We start from the raw sequence: 20,371 nt of genomic DNA on the forward strand, positions 1-20,371 counted from the left end.
GACGCTGATTGCAAATCCATGTGTCTTGATTAGAAGATTCACAGTGTTTCCTCACACACACACACACACACACACACACACACACACACACACACACACACTGACACACACGCGCGCAGGGAGAGAGATATTCCTGAAGTGCTTTTCTGTGTCGTGAATAAAACTAAAAAGCATTTTACCTGAGAGCGAGGGATTCACATAAAACTTTCATACCTTAAGCATTTTCAAAAGCTCTGTTTTTATTCAAAAACACACATTAAATTCATTCACTTCACTATAAATGCCAAACATACAAAGACTCAAGACTCAATTTTCTGGCTAGAACGAAGCTTTCTCTCTCTATTGTACAGTAATAAATACACCAGTGCTGGTTTTCAGCAAATAACTAAAACACTCAGTGATTGCAGCATAACAATACGCCGCCATTACTTATGTGTTGTCGTAATATTTCTTTTGAAAATTGCAGTTTAGAAAGCAGCGTTGTGTGGTGTGGCGTGATTTTTTTTTTTACGTATCTGAGCTTTGAGCCGGTCCTTCTTGTCTTTACCACATATTGTGTCTGTATGCATGTAACTGTGTGAGATACATTATTCATCCCGTAACTATGCAATCCTGTCAGTTCACACCCACGTTATCATTTTAAGGCCGATCTCTCAGACAGAATAATGACCGCCTCTGAAAAAAAAAATAGAGGAGCGAGAGCAAGCATTTGAGGAAATAACGAGCAGAGGAATCCCATTCGATATCCCGCAGTGGGGGCCCCAGCTCGGCAAAGTTGTCATGGCGACGTGGATTCTGGGCGCTTGTCTCGGGTGTGTTGGCATGTGTGTATGTATGTGTGTGTGTGTGTGTGTGCGTCTTTAACTCTTTCTCCCTGCATATTGTTGCAGTGAGATGATTGAGACTGAGGGTGAGAAAGTCTTTAGTGTGCTCCTAAAAAGTTGTATTTACTTCTGCCTCCTAATGCCGGGCACACACTAGGGATGCACCGATACCACTTTTTTCAGACCGAGTACAAGTACTTACATTTCGGTACTCGCCAATACCGAGTACCGATACGAGTACTTCTCAGTGCCAAAAGACCCTCGTTAACAGCCAGCTGGAGGGTGTGAGCGACACACGGCATGCTGGGGAGACCCGCATACGAGGCGGTGCGCCGCGACCCGCTCTAGGTCGGCTTGGAAAGGCTCGGGGCGAAGGTGCTACCCGGGGCCGTGGCCAAATATCACCGGGGCGGACTGTCCTTTGTGCGCCCCAAAAGTGTCGTGCCCCCAGGGCGGGGCTCGGTCCACGTAAAAGGTGCCAGGGGTCTGCGGCGATGTCGGCAACCCACCCGACCCGTCTTGAAACACGGACCAAGGAGTCTAACACACACGCGAGTCAGAGGGTGCAAGCAAAACCCCGTGGCGCAGTGAAAGTGAGGGCCGGCGCGCACCACCTGAGGTGGGATCTCGGCCCAGCGAGGTCGGGCGCACCACCGGCCCGTCTCGCCCGCACTGTCGGGGAGGTGGAGCGTGAGCGCGTGCGATAGGACACGAAAGAGGTTAACGTCACGATGCTGTAAAGTGGTATCGGAGCCGTTTTGCGAGTACGAGTACATAAGCAAAGTATCGGACCCGATACTGGTATCGGGTATCGGTGCATCCATAGCACACACTACACGAGAATCCAGCTAATTTTGGCCCCGATTCCCCCCCCCGACAGACGTCATCAAAGCCCCGTTCTTTTTGCCATTAGATGCTGCTAAATCCTACACATTGTACCTTTAGGTAAGTTACGTAAGTTAAAATAAGTCAACGTTGACTTTTGGTTTCACACAAGACACAACCGTCAGTCTCCTGGGTGAAAGTCACCTGACTTCCTAGTTTACTCCCGTAATAATTACTACGGCTACTAGAAGCAGCCCTGCACGTATAAATCTGATGCTACGTGTACGTGGAGCACCATAGATTGTCGCACAGGGCCACTGACTTAGGTGTGATTTATATCAAGTATCCGCATGGCCAAAGTGACATCACGCTCTCAGACACGGCCCTTCGTGGGGGTTCTGTGCGGCACGTTTTCGCCTGTCCATACAACTCCAGACCCCCCCCCTCCTCTGCTGTCTGGAAATAAAAGGAAATGAGAAAAAGTCTCCTTTCTCCTCAAGGTGCTATTTTAGCTTTCTCCCCATCTTCAGATGTCTGAGAAATGGGTTTTTGCTTTTGCAAGTTAAAAGAAATAAAAAAAAAACTCTTCAATGCAAAGCGTCAGTTCCAGGATCTGTTTCATTTCGATAAATCTTGCCATTTCAAAAGCACTTTCCCCACCGGTTCCTTGTGCTGGAGTAAAAGGAGACTTGAATTACATTCACGCAGAGGTCCTCAACCCCAATCCTGTGCTGTCTAAATGACTGCCTGAGTCGATTTGTGCCAGGTGGGTCTCTCAGAGCGGAGCTCATCAGACGACAGGCCCTTTTTGCCAGATTGCGAGACCTCTCAAAAGTCAAGTCAAATCATGGCGTCCTGCTCTTCTTCCCACACGGAGGTGGTCGCACGATTGTAATCGGAGTAGATACACCGCTATCACTGTATGCATGGGATGAAGTACTGTTTGCATAACAAGAAGTTATGATTGTTTTATAATAGATCTCAATGTAATTTTCATTAGCAATATACTTTATGATGCAGAACTTTAGGATATAGAACCTTTAACAGATCGACAAGACTGGTATATAAAATAATCAAACAATACATTAATTAAAAAAAACATCACATTTTATTATGTATTCATCTGAAAACTAATCTCACTGAAATATTTTGTTCAGTTCCATAAATAACAGGGATGAAAGCTGAGTTTTGACGAGGTAAAATCTATCCATGGTAATGTAAATGCATTTGATTATCAGTTAATGTTTTTGCATAAATGTGTGAGTACGAATCTGGTTAAAGAGGAGAGAGGATGAATGTCAGATGCTAAACGGTCTGCCCTGGTCTACTTCCTACTAAAGGACTCAAAGAAACATTTGCAGACAGTGAAGCCAGTCAGGTCTGTGTGTGTGTTTGTATCGGAGGAGGAGGAGGTGCTGCAAATGATGTCATTGAGTCCTTCAGCAGTCCACCTTGTTTATTCAGAGGAGGTGCTCACACATGCATCACCTATCCCCACCTTAACCACAGCTGCAACGGCCCACTTACACAGTGAAACACACCACTACGGTCAACTCGGGTCCACACACACACACACACACACACATGCAAACATAAACACCTCATGGTCAACAGTGTTCCCTTTGTATACTGGGAATGTTTTGAGGCGGTGTGAAGTAGTAAAACTTTCCATGAGGTTTGTTCCTGACCAGAGTCTGAAGAGGGGTGTGCTCATACAGTAAATCTGACATTTCCAGTAGGTCTTACTTCATAATGTGCTTTCACAATAAAGGGTGTGTTTTCTATATTTAATCTGTTTGACGCTCAGCTGAGGTTCTTAACACTGACCAGACCTACACCTGTTTTTAAGGGTGGGAATCATCAGACGCCCCACGATACAATATCATCACGATATTTAAAGCTGCAGTAGGCAGTTTATTTTTCGCATCATTGGGCAAAAATTCCATAATAACCTTTCAGTATATTGTAATTCAAGTGTTCTGAGAGATAACTAGACTTCTGCACCTCCTCATGGCTCTGTTTTCAGGCTTTAAAAAACTAGTCCATGACGGGAGACTTTGGCCAATCACAGGTCATTTCACAGAGGGAGAGCGTTCCTATTGGCTGTTCTCCGGCTGGTGGGCGGTGCTTGGTATTTCCTCAACTGTTCTCAACATGGCTGCCGGGTCACAAGCTTTCTCATTTTACAGCTAAACAGAACACTACAAGATGTTTATGAAAACATTTGAGGCGAGAAATTAGCAATACAGTAACAGAATATTGATTCATATTTCATCAGCGCTGCCTAGTTTGACGTTTAGACGGCAGCTGGGCGGCAAGGCTCCAGCTCGGCTGTGATTGGTTGTTTTCCTCCGGTCTGTGAAATCTTGCAGATGCCGTTAGGAGCACCGGAGGACACAGAGGCACATGATTTTCTTCAGATTACCTGTCTCATGCACTACTGTCACGATATAGTGACCGTTTTATATAAATAACTTTTTTAAATCTTATTTGCTCCCTTTCTACCCACTGCTGCTTTAAGTCACGATACGATGTTATTTTGATTTTTAGACATTTCGCGATATACTGAGTATTGCAATAAGATATATTGCAATTTATTATGCAATTTGTCAACATCTGTGTTATCTAATAAGATACAGTTTTCACTCTGTTAATCTCAGAGTTTTCACTCACATATCTTGAGGTCAGAGGTCAGAGGTCAAGGGACCCCTTTGAAAATGGCCAGGTCAGTCTATCCTTGCCAAAAATGTAGCGTAAATTTGGAGCGTTATTTAGCCTCCTTCTCGACAAGCTACCATGACACGGTTGTTACCAATTGATCCTTAAGTTTTATAGTGTCACATGATACCAGTATCTTTACTCTTGCTTTAAGACAGAGCCCGCTACAACCTCTGAAATACAGAATAGCGTCCGGACCCACCAGCCGGCCATCGGATTGTTAAAAGGTTAATAGTTTATTTAATAAAAGATCAATACTTGACGTCCGTGTATCAATACAATATAGCCACGCAAGATATCACCATACTATGCTGTATTGATTTTTTTTCCCACCAGCTTTACCTGTTTTAGACTTATTTCTAAATCCAACTCATCAACAGCTGGAACCATGTATGTATGGATCAGTGAGTTTGATGTCCATCTAGAGACAGCAGAGAAATGTCATCTGAGGTCACAGCCTGAAGGAAATGAAGTGTCACATTATGGAATGTGGGCGGCTGCACTGCGGTGTTTCCAATGTCCCCTTATGATGTCTCATAAAGGGATGATATACGTGTCATTTATTAGATCTTTTTTGTGCTTTCACTCAAACAAGTTGATAAAAACTATAAAAATAACAAAGCATATTTTGTGGAAACCGGTACAAATCTCCCCTGCATCCATCCCCTCCCAGCGTGCAATCAACCGCAATCACTGAAAAATGTCACGATGATGAGACACTGTTTTGGGAAAGAATCTTAGCTTTTACTAATTTCTGGTATCCTGTGGTCAACACGACACAGAGCCAGTATGGAACATCACTGAGTAAACAAACAAGGCAGTGGGGTCAGTGTGGGATCTCTCCTGCTGTGAGAAGGTCACCATCCAGCCTGGAACCTGCTCTGGGATTTGTATGAAACTAGTCCCACGCTCGCTGCTGTCATTGACTCCTCTTCTAGTGTACACACTGTTCTGATGTCGAGGTGGTGATTCCGGTTATGAAACACGAGATGCCTTCCGGTTATTCCACAACTTGACCTTGGTCTCGAGTGCAAGAGAACAGCAGAGACGTAGGAGGAGGAAGAATGCATGTAGAGTAAACAACGTGGCCATGCCAAACACCCTATCCATGTCTTAACCCTTTGCTGTGTTGTGTGTTTGTGTGCAGCGGCATTCAAGGGAAGAAATGCGGGACCGTTATTGTGAAAGCCGAGGAGCTGAACAACTGCAGGGTGAGGATGGATGAACACACTATTTTCTGTATCTGTCTCTATATCTGCTCCTTTCTCTGGCAGGACATTTGTGTTGGAGGATTCAAGGCACAATAGCTGTGGGAACTTGTGTGTCTGTTTACAGACTTAAGAAGTAGTTCAAATGGCGCAAGAGGCCCCTTTGACCTTTATTTTAATATTTGAATATTTCATTGAACTTAAAAGAACAACAAAACCTCACTAAAAAGCACTTAAAAGCAGCTGTTTGGATTTTATGTTGCGTTTCTGGTGCCATGTTTTGTTGGTGGTGTATTTTGTAGTTATGTTCCAATTTGCACATTATCAATCAATCAATCAATCAATCAATCAAACTTTATGTATATAGCACCTTTCAAACAAGTCAAATGCAATTCAAAGTGCTGTACAGACGATTGACAAAAATATAGAGTGTTAAAAATGGATTTAGAGACTAATAAACATCAAAACAACCAATATAAAAGTTCATTAAAAAAGAAAGCAATAAGAGATGGGTATTTAAGATAATAAAAGATAAATAAAATACAACAAAATAAAAATAAAAATTATGAAACTACACAAAATAAACAGATTGTATTAAAATAATACAATTTTAATAAAATAAAATAGATTATGACATTAGACATAGAAATATAGAAATGTCATCTATAGCAGGGAGTATGGAGCCAAAGCAACCACAAAGTGTATCAGATGAGTCACAAATATGACTGAATACATCAATAAACCAGAGGGGCACTCTGAGAGCGCAGACCTCCGCCAAGGTCTCGCAATGTTAATGAAATTGAAAAATAATTTGTGTATCTGCCCTGTAATTCGGACCCGCTTCAGAATTTAATATGTTCTTCCTTGGCCCATGGTACACCCTTCCACCAAATGTCATGAAAATCAGACCAGTAGTTTTTCCGCAATCCGGAAGACAAACAGACAAACGAACAAATCGAACCTTGGTAACATAATTAAAATAAAGTGTAAAAAGAAATATTTTTCCTTTTCCTTATCCATCAGTTGGTAAAAAAAAATATTTTTATATATTTTTTTTCTTTACCTGCAAACAGGTGATATAATAAATTAAAAGTTAATTGATTTTTCTCCTCTATTTGTGTTTTACTAGCTCTACTTATTTTTCATCTTTCATCACCGGTGTCCTATTTTTTGGCCTCAGCACACATTTAATCATTTTTTGGGCGCCGTAGTACATCAGAAAAACTCTTTTAAGTCAACAATAAAAGACTTTTAGAGTCAGTCATTATGAACTATTTGGCTCCTGCATTCAACAATCACATGCCGTGAAGCCCTCTGGAGAAGAAAGATAACAAACATTACTACCGACAGCAACCTCAATCGACCAGCAGAAATCAAACTATTGCATTCAAAGGGAATTAAGGCCACCTATGCATTTTTTATTCAGGTTTCTCTCTGTCCTTTTCTGTCTCTACTCATTAGGAATCAGTGATGATGCAGTTCTGCGGGAACAAGCTGGACAAAAAGGATTTCTTCGGCAAGTCCGACCCCTTCCTGGTCTTCTACAGGAGCAATGAGGACGGCACGTGAGTTCCCCTCCCCCCTTCCTCCATCACCATCTCTCCTTCTCCCCTTTCATGTTTGCTTTAATCCCTCCCTGCATCCAAAGGAAATTGGTTTCATCGATTTGCCATCAGATTTAAAGCCGCGCTGCCTGTTTAAGCACGTGTGTGAATTGCATGTGGAAATATTTGTGGTTGACGAATGTGAGTGTGTGTGTGTGGAAGCAGGAGGCATTGAAGTGCAGTGCTGTAGTATGTGTGTGTTAGACCCAGCTCTGTGGGTTCTCTTTTCCATCCTGCAGTGTGTGACAAGTCAGATAAGACCTTGTGCTCTGAGGGCAGAAGATACCAAGTCCACCTGCTAGCCAAGGGACTAATGAAATTACATCTTGCAGTGTGTGTTTGTGTGTGTATTTCTGTGTCAGGGAAGTAGTCCCGCTTCCACAGCCCTTCGCTTTTACTCCCAGTTTGCAGAAAGTCTCCTCTTTAACTCCATTACCTTTTCCATTTCCCTCTCTCCCCCCACAAATCTTATTTTTCTCCCATCGCTCTTTTTTCCTTTTCTCACTCTCTCTGCCTCTCCTCGTCTTTCTCTCTCTGCAGGTTTACCATCTGCCACAAGACAGAGGTGGTGAAGAACACATTGAACCCAGTGTGGCAGGCCTTTAAGATTCCCGTTCGGGCTCTTTGCAATGGTGACTACGACAGGTGAGTCCTTCAGGCTGCTTACACACAGCATAACACTGCTGGCTGTGGCTCACCAAAGAGGTCTGTCTCTTGGCAAATACTGAAAATGTTTTGGTAATTTTTAGTACGAGAAACCCAAATATCCGCAATATTAACCCACTTTTACCTGCATCTGAACGTTTTAACTTCCTTTGGAAGTGTTCTCTGGGCTTGCCTCAGCACAAGTGTGAAGATATTTTCAAAATCGGTCAAACCGTTTGGCTGAAAAGTGAGTTTTGTCTTATCATACTATATCTAGTATTTTAGCACATGGGACTGCTGGTTTTGCAATAGACTCCATTATATTTTAGGAATAAGCAATAGTACCATGTGCCCAAATACTAGATATAGTATGGTAAGAAAACAGCTGTATCTCAGAAACTACAAGGAGCACAATCAAGTATTTGGTATCTATGAAGTTGAATATCAAAGATATGCACTCATATGCAGTGTAAAAATAGTGTTTTTTAAAGAAAATCCTGATTTAGATGATCAATAAATGTGTGGTTTTTCCTGTGATTTCCTGAAAATGTCAAAGTTGTTCTGTGAGATAATTTCCCGAAGTATGTCCGTACCAAATTTCAAGACTTTTGACCAATCAGAACAAATGTTGTGGCATGATTAATCGATTATCAAAATAGTTGGCGATTATTTTAATAGATGAAAATAGATTTATCTTTACAGATCTAGAAAAATAGCTAAGCTAAAAGTAAATCTTCATAATATTTGTTACTGGAAAGTTTTCATATAGTTTGAATTGTCTGCTTGCCTGCAGAAAAAAACACAGATTTGTGCATGTTGAGCTGACCTGCAGTGTTAAAAGGTCCCTAGGTTACATCAGCAATTAATTAATTCAAAGTGAACCATCTGAACGCTGTCTCTGCGTTCTCATTAATTAGTTCCTAATAACAGTTTTGGTTCCTTCAAGGAAACATCTTGGAAGTTATTAGAACATTCTTCTGAAAAATATAGACCTGTTAATAAATAGCACTGTGGCTTTTATACTGCCTCATTTTAATATGTCGCCTCTGTTTAACTTCAAACTGCGTTTCTGTCTCTTTAAATTATTTTTGCATCGCTCAAAGCCGTCTTTCTTGTGGGGGGGGGGAACAGGCTTAACTTTAGATCTCAGGAGAAGTCAGACTGAGAAAACAAATCAGCAGGTAAAAGTGTCTCTCTCATGACAGACGTGTGTTTGTGTCCATATCGGGTGTGGACAGCAGCTGTGTAGTGAGAAAGACACAAAGAAGCAGACGATAGCTTAGCTCAGCTAGCAGACAGCAGCATCGATCTGAAGTTTGGTCCAATAAGCTTATTAGACAAGTCTCATCAATGTGGGACTCAGGAAACTCACAGTGCACACACAGCACACTCAAACATTGAATCGGTCTGTGTGCAGCCTGGGAGAAGAGATAAGGACGAGCTCAAGCTGGCAAACAATAGACAACTGTGTCTTTCTGCTCTGAGGTCCTCTGATGGACCTGTGTTTGTTCACTCACTCACTCACTCACTCACACACGTACACACACACATGCAGCGAGACCACGAGTTTAACAAGTGAAATCATTGTCAACTTCCTGTTAGTGTTGCCTCATCAAAGCTCAGAGAGAGGGGATGTTTCCCACCGAGATGTGGCATAACAATGACTTAATGAGACACACACATCCCTAAAACACACGTGTGTGTGCACCCACAATATGCAGACCAGTGTTCATTTTGTCAGCTATTTTAGATTTAGTCTTTAGACGAAAATGCTCATTAGTTTCAGTCACATTGTAGTCGTTTTTATCCTCCCCACAAATCTTATTTTAGTCGACGAAAAGTCTTTATATTTCACTCAACTTTTTGTAATTATTTTTAGTCAAAATGATTTCTCTCTTAATTTGTCAGCTATTTTTTAATTTGTTAAAATGTCTTTTTTTAGTCATCAGATTATATTGAACACTTCAGTCAATCTAGTGTGGCCAAAACCAATAGTTTTGTGATTTTAGTCAAACTGATTTCACATTTTATCCGATCACTATTTGATGAAAAACACATGTTGAATCATTTTGAATGCAGCTTTGCAGTTACTCCAAGTCCTCCCGTTGTGAGAGCTACTCCGCACCGCAAAACATGCAAAAATGTGCGTTAATCAACCACCCAAAGCCGACCCGCAAACCGCCAACTTTATGCACTATAGTAGCACAATTGTCAGGGTTAATACAAGAAGGACAAAAGACAGACTGAGCGCCGCCGCAGCGCACGTTGTGTGTGTGCTTGTGTGTTTGAGACAGGAAGAGAAAATGTTAATCCAACCAGGAGACACATTCATCCCCGGAGTGCACATCACTATCAGCCAGCGTTATTGCCTCTCTAAGCAGCTCTAAGGCCCTTTAATGATGCTTTTTACTTCCACTCCTTCTCATATTGAAAGATGAGCAGGATGCAAATGTTTTTAAGTTTTTAAGTTAGGCGCTGTTTGTCGTAGAAAGCTGTGCAAGTCATACAAGACTCATGAGATACTAGTCTGCTCACAAACTTTTACACAAATTTGACCCGTCTCTACCTCCTGCTGTCAAAAAAACAAACTTAATCCACTAAGACAGTGCGAGCACTACATGTTTTTTTATTTATTTTCCACCAGTTTTGAGTCCCTCGCTCCCTCTCTCTCTTTTGTTCTTGTGCCTTCTGCTCTGTTTTAATTCAGTCTCTATCTATTCTCCTTTTGCCTCACCCCTCTCGCTCTCTGCTATACGTATCGCTCTCCTGCTTTTGTTGGACAGAAATGACCCTCCTGTTGGAGATATTGGTAGATGGAGTGATAGCGCAGCATATCTGCCTCTCGCAGACTATTTTCACATTTGCTTGTAAGCTATAATGGGATGCAGAGATAGATGTATTTGGAGATGAGGGGAACCCATTACCGGAGGCAAATACAGTGACAGGCAGACAGTGTTGGAATAAAGATAAGCTGCAGAATGGATCTCTTATTGCCGCCATGACAACAATGACAAACGAAATTAGCATGCTTCTGATCAAGTGTTGGAGACAACATCTATATATATTATATAATTTCACAAGTAGATAGCTTTTTAGCACTTTGAATATGAGTATAATAAGTCAGTTTAGTTGTTCTCTGGAGATGATTCACTTCTTTTTATTGCAAGTGCCCAGCAACATTGCAATGCCTCAAGAAATACATAAACAAATGCGTATCAGGAGAAACATCAATAGACTCATAATTCAGGAAAAGAAAACATTTTTTTAACCTGATCCTCATCTTGTGCCTCTCCCAACAGAACGATCAAGGTGGAGGTTTACGACTGGGACAGAGATGGCAGGTAATTCCTCTCTTTTATTTGCACACTTCCATTGTTATTTTTGTAATTGAACTGTCATACAACCCTTTAAATTACAGCCTGCAGGCGCATTTAACAGATTATGTTTTCATGTGGATCCACACCTCTACTGTTTGTTACTTTCCTGCAGATGTATAGGCAGCGTTCAGACAGACAACAGCACTGCATTAAAACACACAGCCACTTAATTTGCATGAAGTCGCTGCGTATTAGGGGTGGGCGATAGCACAAAATTTGGTTCTATCCGATACCAAGTAATACCAGGGTCAAAATAACAGACATCATTACAGATTCCAGTAGGTTTTATTATTGTATGTAGGAAAGAAACATGTGTTGTGGTTTTTGAAAGATGTCTTCTGAATACATTTTATTACCACTGAGTGATTTTAAATTTTTTTTATTATTATTATTCTGTGTTAATTACTTAATCACATGCATATTAAAACACAAGATTTTTCAAGTTTTTTAAGGATGGATAACAAATATATTTATTGTGTGAGCTCTCTAAACTAACAAGGCTCAAGTACAACAGAAACAAAGAAGAGAGTTCATGCGTCCAAAACGGCACCTAACATAAAACCAATTATTTTATTTATTATTAACGATCCTGTTGACGCAAGTATTGATACTTAAGACAAGATATAGTATCGGCGGTATCAATACTTAAAGGGTAACTTCTGTATTTTTCAACCTGGACACTATTTTCCCATGTTTTTGTGTCAAAGTGACTAATGGGGACGTTTTGAAATTGGTCCAGCATTGAGGGGGAACGCTGCAGCCACCAGCCACTAAACGGACTGTAATGTAATCGCTCGGGGCAACTCCTCACCGTTAACTGTACTTGTTTTTGCCACAGACAGACTCAGATTGTTATAATAAGTCTCTGACAACATTATGGAAAGGACTAAATATCTAAATCGTATATAAAGACGGTGGTGCCGGGAGAGTGTGTATTGTCGAAACGGGACCGACGTGTAGTCCGTCATGTGTCGCGGCCAAGTCACGACAAGAATTTATGACTCTCAATCGTCTAATCTGACAGAGTGACCATCTTAACCATCAAAAATATCGTGTAGTTTGATCCTGGCATTAGTCACTTAGACACAAAAACATGGGAAAATAGGATCCAGGTTGAAAAATACCAAAGTTGCCCTTTAAGTATCAACCTGTCCACCCCTACTTTATTGATACAGAACAACGCAGTGTCGTCGGTCAAAAACTTTTGCCTGAATGCAGTGTGACCTCACCTGACTGCACTGACCAATCCAATAAGTGCAAGCGTACATTCATGGTAGATTACTTTGTGACGTGAATGCTGTTCACCTCGTGATCGTTGTGAAAAAGAGAAAATAATTGCCACCATGACAACTTTCTAGAACAGTTCAATCCTTGTGCATCTGATGAGTCTTCAGACTCCTGGATCTATTACTTCCTGGATCACATCTTCATTGTCTCTGTACCTGAAGCGACCTTCATTTCATTTTTTTTTAAAGCAGGGCTGTTTTCGGTCTGAACGTCCACAAAAATAACAATTACTAAAACAAAACTAAAACAACACTTTATCATTCTTTACATCTATTCTGTTTTCATCATGTTATTGAGTTTGGTTACAAGATTTTAAGGATAGCAGGTTGTTGTGCAGATATAAATCTGATATGCAGCGATAGCCTCAATAACTTGTTATCGCAGATAAACACGCAGCAATAAATCCCCTTATTACTTCTTATCCTGATTGCATTAACATTCAACACACGTTAGCTTCCTGTGTACAGATAATCTACTCCGAGTCACACATAATTAACACTAGCTTATGTTTTCAGTAGGTAAGGAGGCTGGGTGCGGGATCGTCACAGATTGACTGCTTAATGATGAGTCTGGATTCTGGCTGCTGACAGTCAGACAGAAAGAAAGAGGAGTGACATTTGTCAAGCTGTAGTTGAACAGGGAGTTATTTCTCTATTCTTCATGCAATCTATTCAGTGTCACTCTCAATCTGATAGCGGGGAACACAGTGACATTTTGGTGTAATGTCTTTTCAATGGCACGGAGAAATGCTAACAATTTCTCAACAAAAACTGAGCCTCGGTGTTTGTTTTAAACAATCGTCCGTGCACTTGAAAAACGTTTGGTGTCTTCTTTTTCTCTCATGTTTGAGTCGCTTTCATTTTCACTAACGAGAAAATCACTCACTAACTCTCGCTGCAAGTTACATAAGTTGGGATTGTGGTCTGTATGTGCTATCTTATGTAATCAAATGGAATATATTGTCCAAACACTACTGTTTTTTTTTACATATTCCTTTTGTTCTTGCTCTTTGTCTTCCTCGCTTCTCTCTGCAGTCATGACTTTATCGGAGAGTTCAGCACCAGCTACAGAGAGCTATCCAGAGGGCAGAGCCAGTTCAACGTCTACGAGGTGAGTTTGTGTGTGTTTTTATACTGTATATGTGAACTTGCATGTAATTCTCCTCACCAGACCAGTGTTTCAGGTCAGCAGGTCACTCACACACATAGCAATTTCCACCTCGAGCTTTTTCTACTGACGTTAGAAATAAACATATTGTTGTTACAGCTCAGCTAAAGACTGTTTTCGAGTAGTATTAATAGCCTCTTAAAGTAGAACTATCCTGCTTTAGCTTGAGGCAGTAGGAGCTAAAGCAGATACAACTTTATGGATCATGTCCATGTTTCTTTTGATAATGTCACTTCTCATAGAAACAGACACAAACCAGATGCTTGAACATGAGACTTCAGAGCAGTGGATGTAATGTTGTTGTTTACAGATCAGGATGGATTAGGGATGGGAATTTGTTATGTTACTGACATTTATAAGAATGTATGTAGCCAACTACATGGCTAGTACAAAACTGAGCGAGTAAAAGAGCAGGAGAGAGCAAATGCAAAGAGAAACTTAGATACTCCATTGATGTAGACTCTTAAAGGAACAGTGTTTCGGGGATCTATTGGCAGAAATGGAATATAATATGAATAAGTATGTTTTCATTAGTTTATAATCACCTGAAAATAAGAATCATGTTTCTACAGTAGCCCAGAACGGACAAACCAAACATAATGAACTTTTCCTGCTTGGGCCGGAGTCGATAATGTCACTCGCTGCTGCTCTCTCTCTCTCTTGCTTCACTACTCACTTCCTACGTACACACACACTCTACACCCAGCCTCTCTTACAACAACTGGCTCTAGAGAGGGGCCTTTCACGTTTTAGCTTTGGCTAACGTAGTTCTCCTACATGCTTGACACAAGGGAGAGGCTTCAGTTGGTTGCATTCTGCAACCTCACCGCTAGATACTGCCAGAGCCTGCCAGATCCTACACACTGCTCCTTTAATGGACAGATAAAAAACAGTATCAGAATCAAAGCAGCAGAACCAGAGATATCATCTGTTTATTCCACACATTCATCTGCCTCGTCAAAACAATTAGAAAAGATTTTTTTTTTTTCATTTTCAAACTTGTAGTTTTCAGCCTCAACTGAAGCTGACTTAAGTGACATCACCTGAGGCAATAGAAGCCACAAAAGGCTTTATGCAACTCTTTTTGCAGCAGCACTCCCCAAGGCCTGTAAACTGATTTAAATATGTAAAATCAGTGGAGTTCAACTTTAACTTTTTACTGTATTTCAACAGTTCACTGGAAGGAATACATTAACTCACATGCTTGGCCCTCTGTTACCAGCCTCTCACATTTTCATATGTAGAATATCATTCTGACGATACTGATCGCCTGCTCCCACCTACATCTGAATAGATATATTCTGTACATGTAACACCCAATACACATTGGAGATCACATGGAAATCACATGGGGGAAAAAAATTCTAAAATATGGTATGATTTAAATACGTCCCCCTATAATCTAATATATTATACTGTATTTTTTATGTGTGGAGAATAATTAATGATGAAGATTATGAGGCTCTCATAAGACTTAGTTGATGACGACCAAAATCTTAATCCTCACTTTCTCATGCACACACACACACACACACACACACACTGACAGACAGTTATGATGGATCGCTGGCTTATCTTCTCCCAGGAAGAGTCAACACTTCTTGATTAACAGAGCACCACACAGAGAGGAGCGAGCACACAGGGGACCGTCATTTTAAACAGCTGCTGTTTGCCTAATAGCACTCAGATGAGCACATGCACAAAGGTGCACACCGAGAGTGCATCGACAAGTAGGTGAGGAACGGCAAACGGATAGAAACGCAGACACACACACACACACACAAAGTCATTTTGTGATTTCTGACCTGTTGCTTGACCCTGGCTTCCAACTCAAAGCTGGCAGTTAGAGAGAGAAGATCACTTTGCATGACTAAAGTCCCTCAGTGTGTGTGTGTGTGTGTGTGTGTGTGTGTTTTTGTGTTACAACCACGTTTCAATCATCGCAGCCCACCTCCAGAGGCAAGCGTGTCCTTGTGTGTACCCATTGCAATGTGAACCAAGGAGAAATGCATAAATCCACACATTTGTATGTTGTTTCCCCGAAGGCCTCTCTTTCTGTTTAACCTTGGCACAGTTTAATTAGACCACAGAGCTCTGATTTAACAGCTCTGACGCGCTGTTTGGGATTCAAAGGGAGTTTGCAGGTCTGTCTCTGGCTGTCCCTACATCACAGGAACAATTGTATGTTTTAATGAGCTCGGGTTGCAACATGAGAGACGAAATTAATTGAGGCCCACGGCCAAAGAAAATGTGTCTTCTTTTCTAATCTGTTCACAAAAACAACAGGTTGCCAAAGCGAAACGTAAAGCTTGTTTAGATGCGTAGGACTCTTGATTTGTCCAATGAAGGTTGACTGTGTCCTGTTACATATTCATGAAGTCCCACCACCTAGTTAAGAGCCATAATCCACCTCTGGATTTTAGCTGCACCTCTGGTTCTAAGTGCATTGCTCAAAGGCATATTCATGGTTTGGTTTGAGCACTGCCTGCCAAGCACCAGACGCCATCATAATTTAGCAGCTAGCTGGTGAACATAGTGGAGCATTTTGCAGCTTAAAGAGCCAGATATTTCCCTCAGTCGGTGCCAATTCTGAAAAACAAAGCCTTATGCTGTATAACACAAATTAAATGAAATGACTGAATGAATAAATAACAACAGAGAATTTTGTCTTTCTTTTTTAGGTGATAAATCCAAAGAAGAAAGGGAGGAAGAAAAAATACCTCAACTCTGGAACGGTGAGGAAATATCCATCAATCATGAATCCTTCTTGTCCTTGATACGCAGCACGGGCTGAATTTGTACTCTTTCATACTGCTGAGTGTTTCATTTTCTAATTGAACCTGTCAGAAAGAATAAGCAAACTGTATTTGTTCCGTCAGAGGCAACTCTTGAAAGTGATTATCACTGACACAGAGCTGATTGTGGCCCTATATCGCTTACAGGTAACGCTGCTGTCGTTCCTGGTGGACATTGAAGTCACCTTCCTGGACTACATCAAAGGAGGGTAGGTCGATGACTACGCATTCATTGAACGCACAACTCACAGATGGAGGTTGTAATCCCTTTTAATGAGAAGTGACACGCTGAGTGTGCCGGTCCCTGTCTCGATAATAACCCCGTCATGACTCAGTGTCTGCAGTATGCCAAAGATAATGATCCCTCAGTGTGAGCGGAATCAGATGGAAAAGTGTACATTTGCATGTGAGAGAAGGGCGGTGAAAGGTGGAGAGAGAGAGAGAGAGAGAGAGAGAGAGAGAGAGACTGGCAGATGGGCTGACCTGAAGTCCAGTACACACTGGTCAGACTCTGAATGTGTGTGTGTGTGTGTCGGTGCACTTGTGTGTAATCTTGTATTGTGTTTGCCAACGCGCGTGCTCGTACGTGTTTCTACGTGCATGCGCTTGTGTTCGTATGTTGCTCAGGAGGGTTGACCGTGTGCAACCAGGCATGGCGTGAAGGTTCGCCTACACACTCTGCCTTCATTAGACTCACAGAGGGAGGGGGAGAGAGAGGGGAGTCAAGGGAGAGAATGGGAGTGTGTGTGTGTGTGTGTGTGTGTGTGTGTGTGTGTGTGTGTGTGTTCAACTTTGGGGAGAAAATCTCCATTTGAGTCCTTGTATGTCTCCGTTCATGCTGCCCTTGAAGATGTGTTTGTAGGTGCTACACAATTATCAGCTTTTTCAAAATAAAGTTTTTGCCTTATTCTGAGGGGGAGAAAAAAATCCTCATAAAAACACTGAAAGTATGAGCTTGTTTCCCTCGGTGACAAACTCATAAGAAAACAACACAATCTATTTTCCGACTAGCTTTTTTTTTTTTTTTTCCCACGCTGCTGTTGTTGCTCATTTCAGGAGGATTTCAAAACAGCTCAGAGCAGAAAGTCCAAAAAAGGGCTCGAACAAATTAGAGGATTATCCGAGAAGCCAACACTCGCTACGCTAGACTGTCTTCACCTTGCACCACAAATGATTTAAAGGACTTAAAGCCGGCCTTAAACTGTGATACATTGATTCGTTGGATGTTATTGTTGTTGTAGGTAGTACATTGCTTTTGCAGATAAATCTAAACCTTCATTCACACTTGCCTTTAATGCCTTTAATCAAAACTTTGAGCTCCACAACCAGCTTGCGATCTTCAGCGATAGGGTCTATTTTCTCTGCGCGCTGCAAGCAAATCTGGCAAGCAAAAACACACTGATAATTTACTATAAACAATATAACGGATATAGGGGATTTGGATTGGGGGAAAAATCGATTCACCCACAGTATGTATCGCGTTTTCCCCCGATTCAAAGGTAATATACAGTAAATGTGCACATCGTTTGAACCTTCACCGCCTTGTGAAGCCAGTGAAAATAATCCCTTTGTGACTAAGAGCACAGATCGATATGCTATTAACTCACGGGGCATCAGGAATGCACTCTGTACGTGCCGGATTAAGATATTAGATGGAGCTACTGTATATGTTTATGGAAAATGGAAGTGAAGCAGAAGTATTAATCTACAGCATGACAGGAAGGCGGGTCATGTTTGTATGCTGATGCAGCACGTTGTGGCCATGTGGGATCAATCTGCAAGATCATCAGAATGACTGCATGTGTGAGAGCTGGCTCTGAAATGCATGTGTGTGCACCAACACCACGTGTCCCGGCATATGTTTACTCGCTCTGTCGCTCGCTGCTAATGGACAATTCCCGTCTCAGAGCCTCCCTACACACACAGACCACATTTCCCATCAGCACCATCGGTCAGAGAGCACTTTTGAAACTCTCAGGAAGAGGGTGTTTTTATTCTGTTACACGCTTGTGTGGCTAAATGAAGTGCCAAGTGCTGTCTCACTGTTTGAAACCTAAATGGACTGTAATGGTCCAGTTGCTCTTACTTCAATTGCATAATGGGAAAACTATGTATTCACTCGCACACATAAAGGTAAACCCACGCTCGCACAAGCAAGCACACACCCTCCGTGGTGCTTTCCCACATTCTCCGAAATCCCTCGCGTGTCTCAATCTTGTCGGACCGTGCACACACAGGTGTTTTTGTCACATTGCCGACTCATCTTGTTCCATTTCCTTGTATCTCTTCTTTCAGCTCTCCTCCCTTCTTCTCTCATCTCTCTGATTGACAGCTCTTTTTGCAGCTTCAACCCAATCAGCTAATTGTTCATTTGGACCTAATTAGGAACATGATCCGCCGGCAGCATTAGCATAAATGACTGATTTGAGAAGGCTCCGTCTCAATCTGGAGAGCACCGCCGCTCCTATTCTTTTCACTTCATCCCTTTTGATAAAGCATTAGTACCACCCATTGATTTCAACAAAGAGGCCCTCTATTCACGAGCAAGCGGATAAAAAAGAAGAATTGCAGGCTATATCTTTCATTTTGAGTTGTGCCTTTGAAGGCAGCCCCGTCACTCACAGTGACAGATATTGTTTCCTCTTGTTTTGGGTTGTGAATTGAGCATTGAAACCAGAATAGAAGCAGGAGGGAACTCTGCGTGTATTGAAATCACTCTGAGAGGTTATCATTAGATAGAGGAGTCAGAATCAAGACAAAGATATGGAGAAAAAAAAATCAAATCTTTGAAAAGAAGCCAGGCGTTTTACTTTGTGGGTTATACTTAGCAAATTAACAAGCACTGCCAATATCAACGCTAAGGCTAATCTGACTTAAAACAGGTAGCTGATCTCTCCTCTCCTCTCCTCTCCTCAACTCTCCTCTCCTCTCCTCTCCTCAACTATCCTCTCCTCTCCTCTCCTCAACTCTCCTCTCCTCTCCTCTCCTCTCCTCTCCTCTCCTCTCCTCTCCTCAACTGTCCTCTCCTCTCCTCTCCTCTCCTCTCCTCTCCTCTCCTCTCTTCTCCTCAACTCTCCTCTCCTCTCCACTCCTCTCCTCAACTCTCCTCTCCTCTCCTCTCCTCTCCTCTCCTCTCCTCAACTCTCCTCTCCTCTCTTCTCCTGTCCTCTCCTCTCCTCAACTCTCCTCTCCTCTCCTCTCCTCTCTTCTCCTCTCCTCTCCTCTCCTCTCCTCAACTCTCCTCTCCTCTCCTCTCTTCTCCTCAACTCTCCTCTCCTCTCCTCTCCTCTCTTCTCCTCAACTCTCCTCTCCTCTCCACTCCTCTCCTCAACTCTCCTCTCCTCTCCTCTCCTCTCCTCTCCTCTCCTCTCCTCTCTTCTCTTCTCCTCTCCTCAACTCTCCTCTCCTCTCCTCTCTTCTCCTCAACTCTCCTCTCCTCTCCACTCCTCTCCTCAACTCTCCTCTCCTCTCCTCTCCTCTCCTCTCCTCTCCTCTCCTCTCCTCCAGCCAGATGGACACTGTCCAAACCAGCAACATCTGTTTGCATATTATCAGGAGAGGTCACATTGCACGACCTCTGCTGCCGTTTTTAGGCCACTCAGTGCACTCATGCATACGATTCCCTCTGGCTATTGGATGTAAGAGGAAAGGGGGACTTCTTGTAAACATTTTCAAGCACTTTTTTCTTAAATTTCCACTTTGAAGATGAACATTTTCCAACATGGGGTACACAGCCTGTTGAGACCGCCTGTCAGAACTATAATGTCAGTATTTTCCTGAAATATACTCAAGTGAAATGTGGTTTGGTGGCATTTTTAATTTGCCAAATTACAGTGGATTGTATCTAATCAATTATGGACTGTTACTATTAAAGCTCATACGTTAAAAAAAGTTCAGACTTTGTGTCCGCCCGCTTCATCG

At 42.0% G+C, this 20,371-nt stretch overlaps 1 protein-coding gene across 3 annotated transcripts in view; it reads left to right on the forward strand.

Annotated features, from left to right (window-relative positions):
* LOC119482722 (copine-8) overlaps positions 1-20,371 on the forward strand; it is a 98,420-nt gene that overhangs the window by 54,824 nt on the left and 23,225 nt on the right. Inside the window, exons 7-14 of one of the 3 annotated variants that reach the window (XM_037760551.1) lie at positions 5,515-5,578; positions 7,037-7,140; positions 7,720-7,824; positions 11,124-11,165; positions 11,481-11,483; positions 13,523-13,598; positions 16,337-16,390; positions 16,598-16,659. In XM_037760551.1, the coding sequence (XP_037616479.1) occupies positions 5,515-5,578; positions 7,037-7,140; positions 7,720-7,824; positions 11,124-11,165; positions 11,481-11,483; positions 13,523-13,598; positions 16,337-16,390; positions 16,598-16,659 (510 nt within the window). Of the gene's footprint in view, positions 1-5,514; positions 5,579-7,036; positions 7,141-7,719; positions 7,825-11,123; positions 11,166-11,480; positions 11,484-13,003; positions 13,439-13,522; positions 13,599-16,336; positions 16,391-16,597; positions 16,660-20,371 lie in introns of those variants that run through there. The other 2 variants (XM_037760552.1, XM_037760553.1) reach the window with 2 other exon arrangements.

The sequence above is a fragment of the Sebastes umbrosus genome, chromosome 23, assembly GCF_015220745.1.
Source record: "Sebastes umbrosus isolate fSebUmb1 chromosome 23, fSebUmb1.pri, whole genome shotgun sequence".
Lineage (NCBI taxonomy): Eukaryota > Metazoa > Chordata > Actinopteri > Perciformes > Sebastidae > Sebastes > Sebastes umbrosus.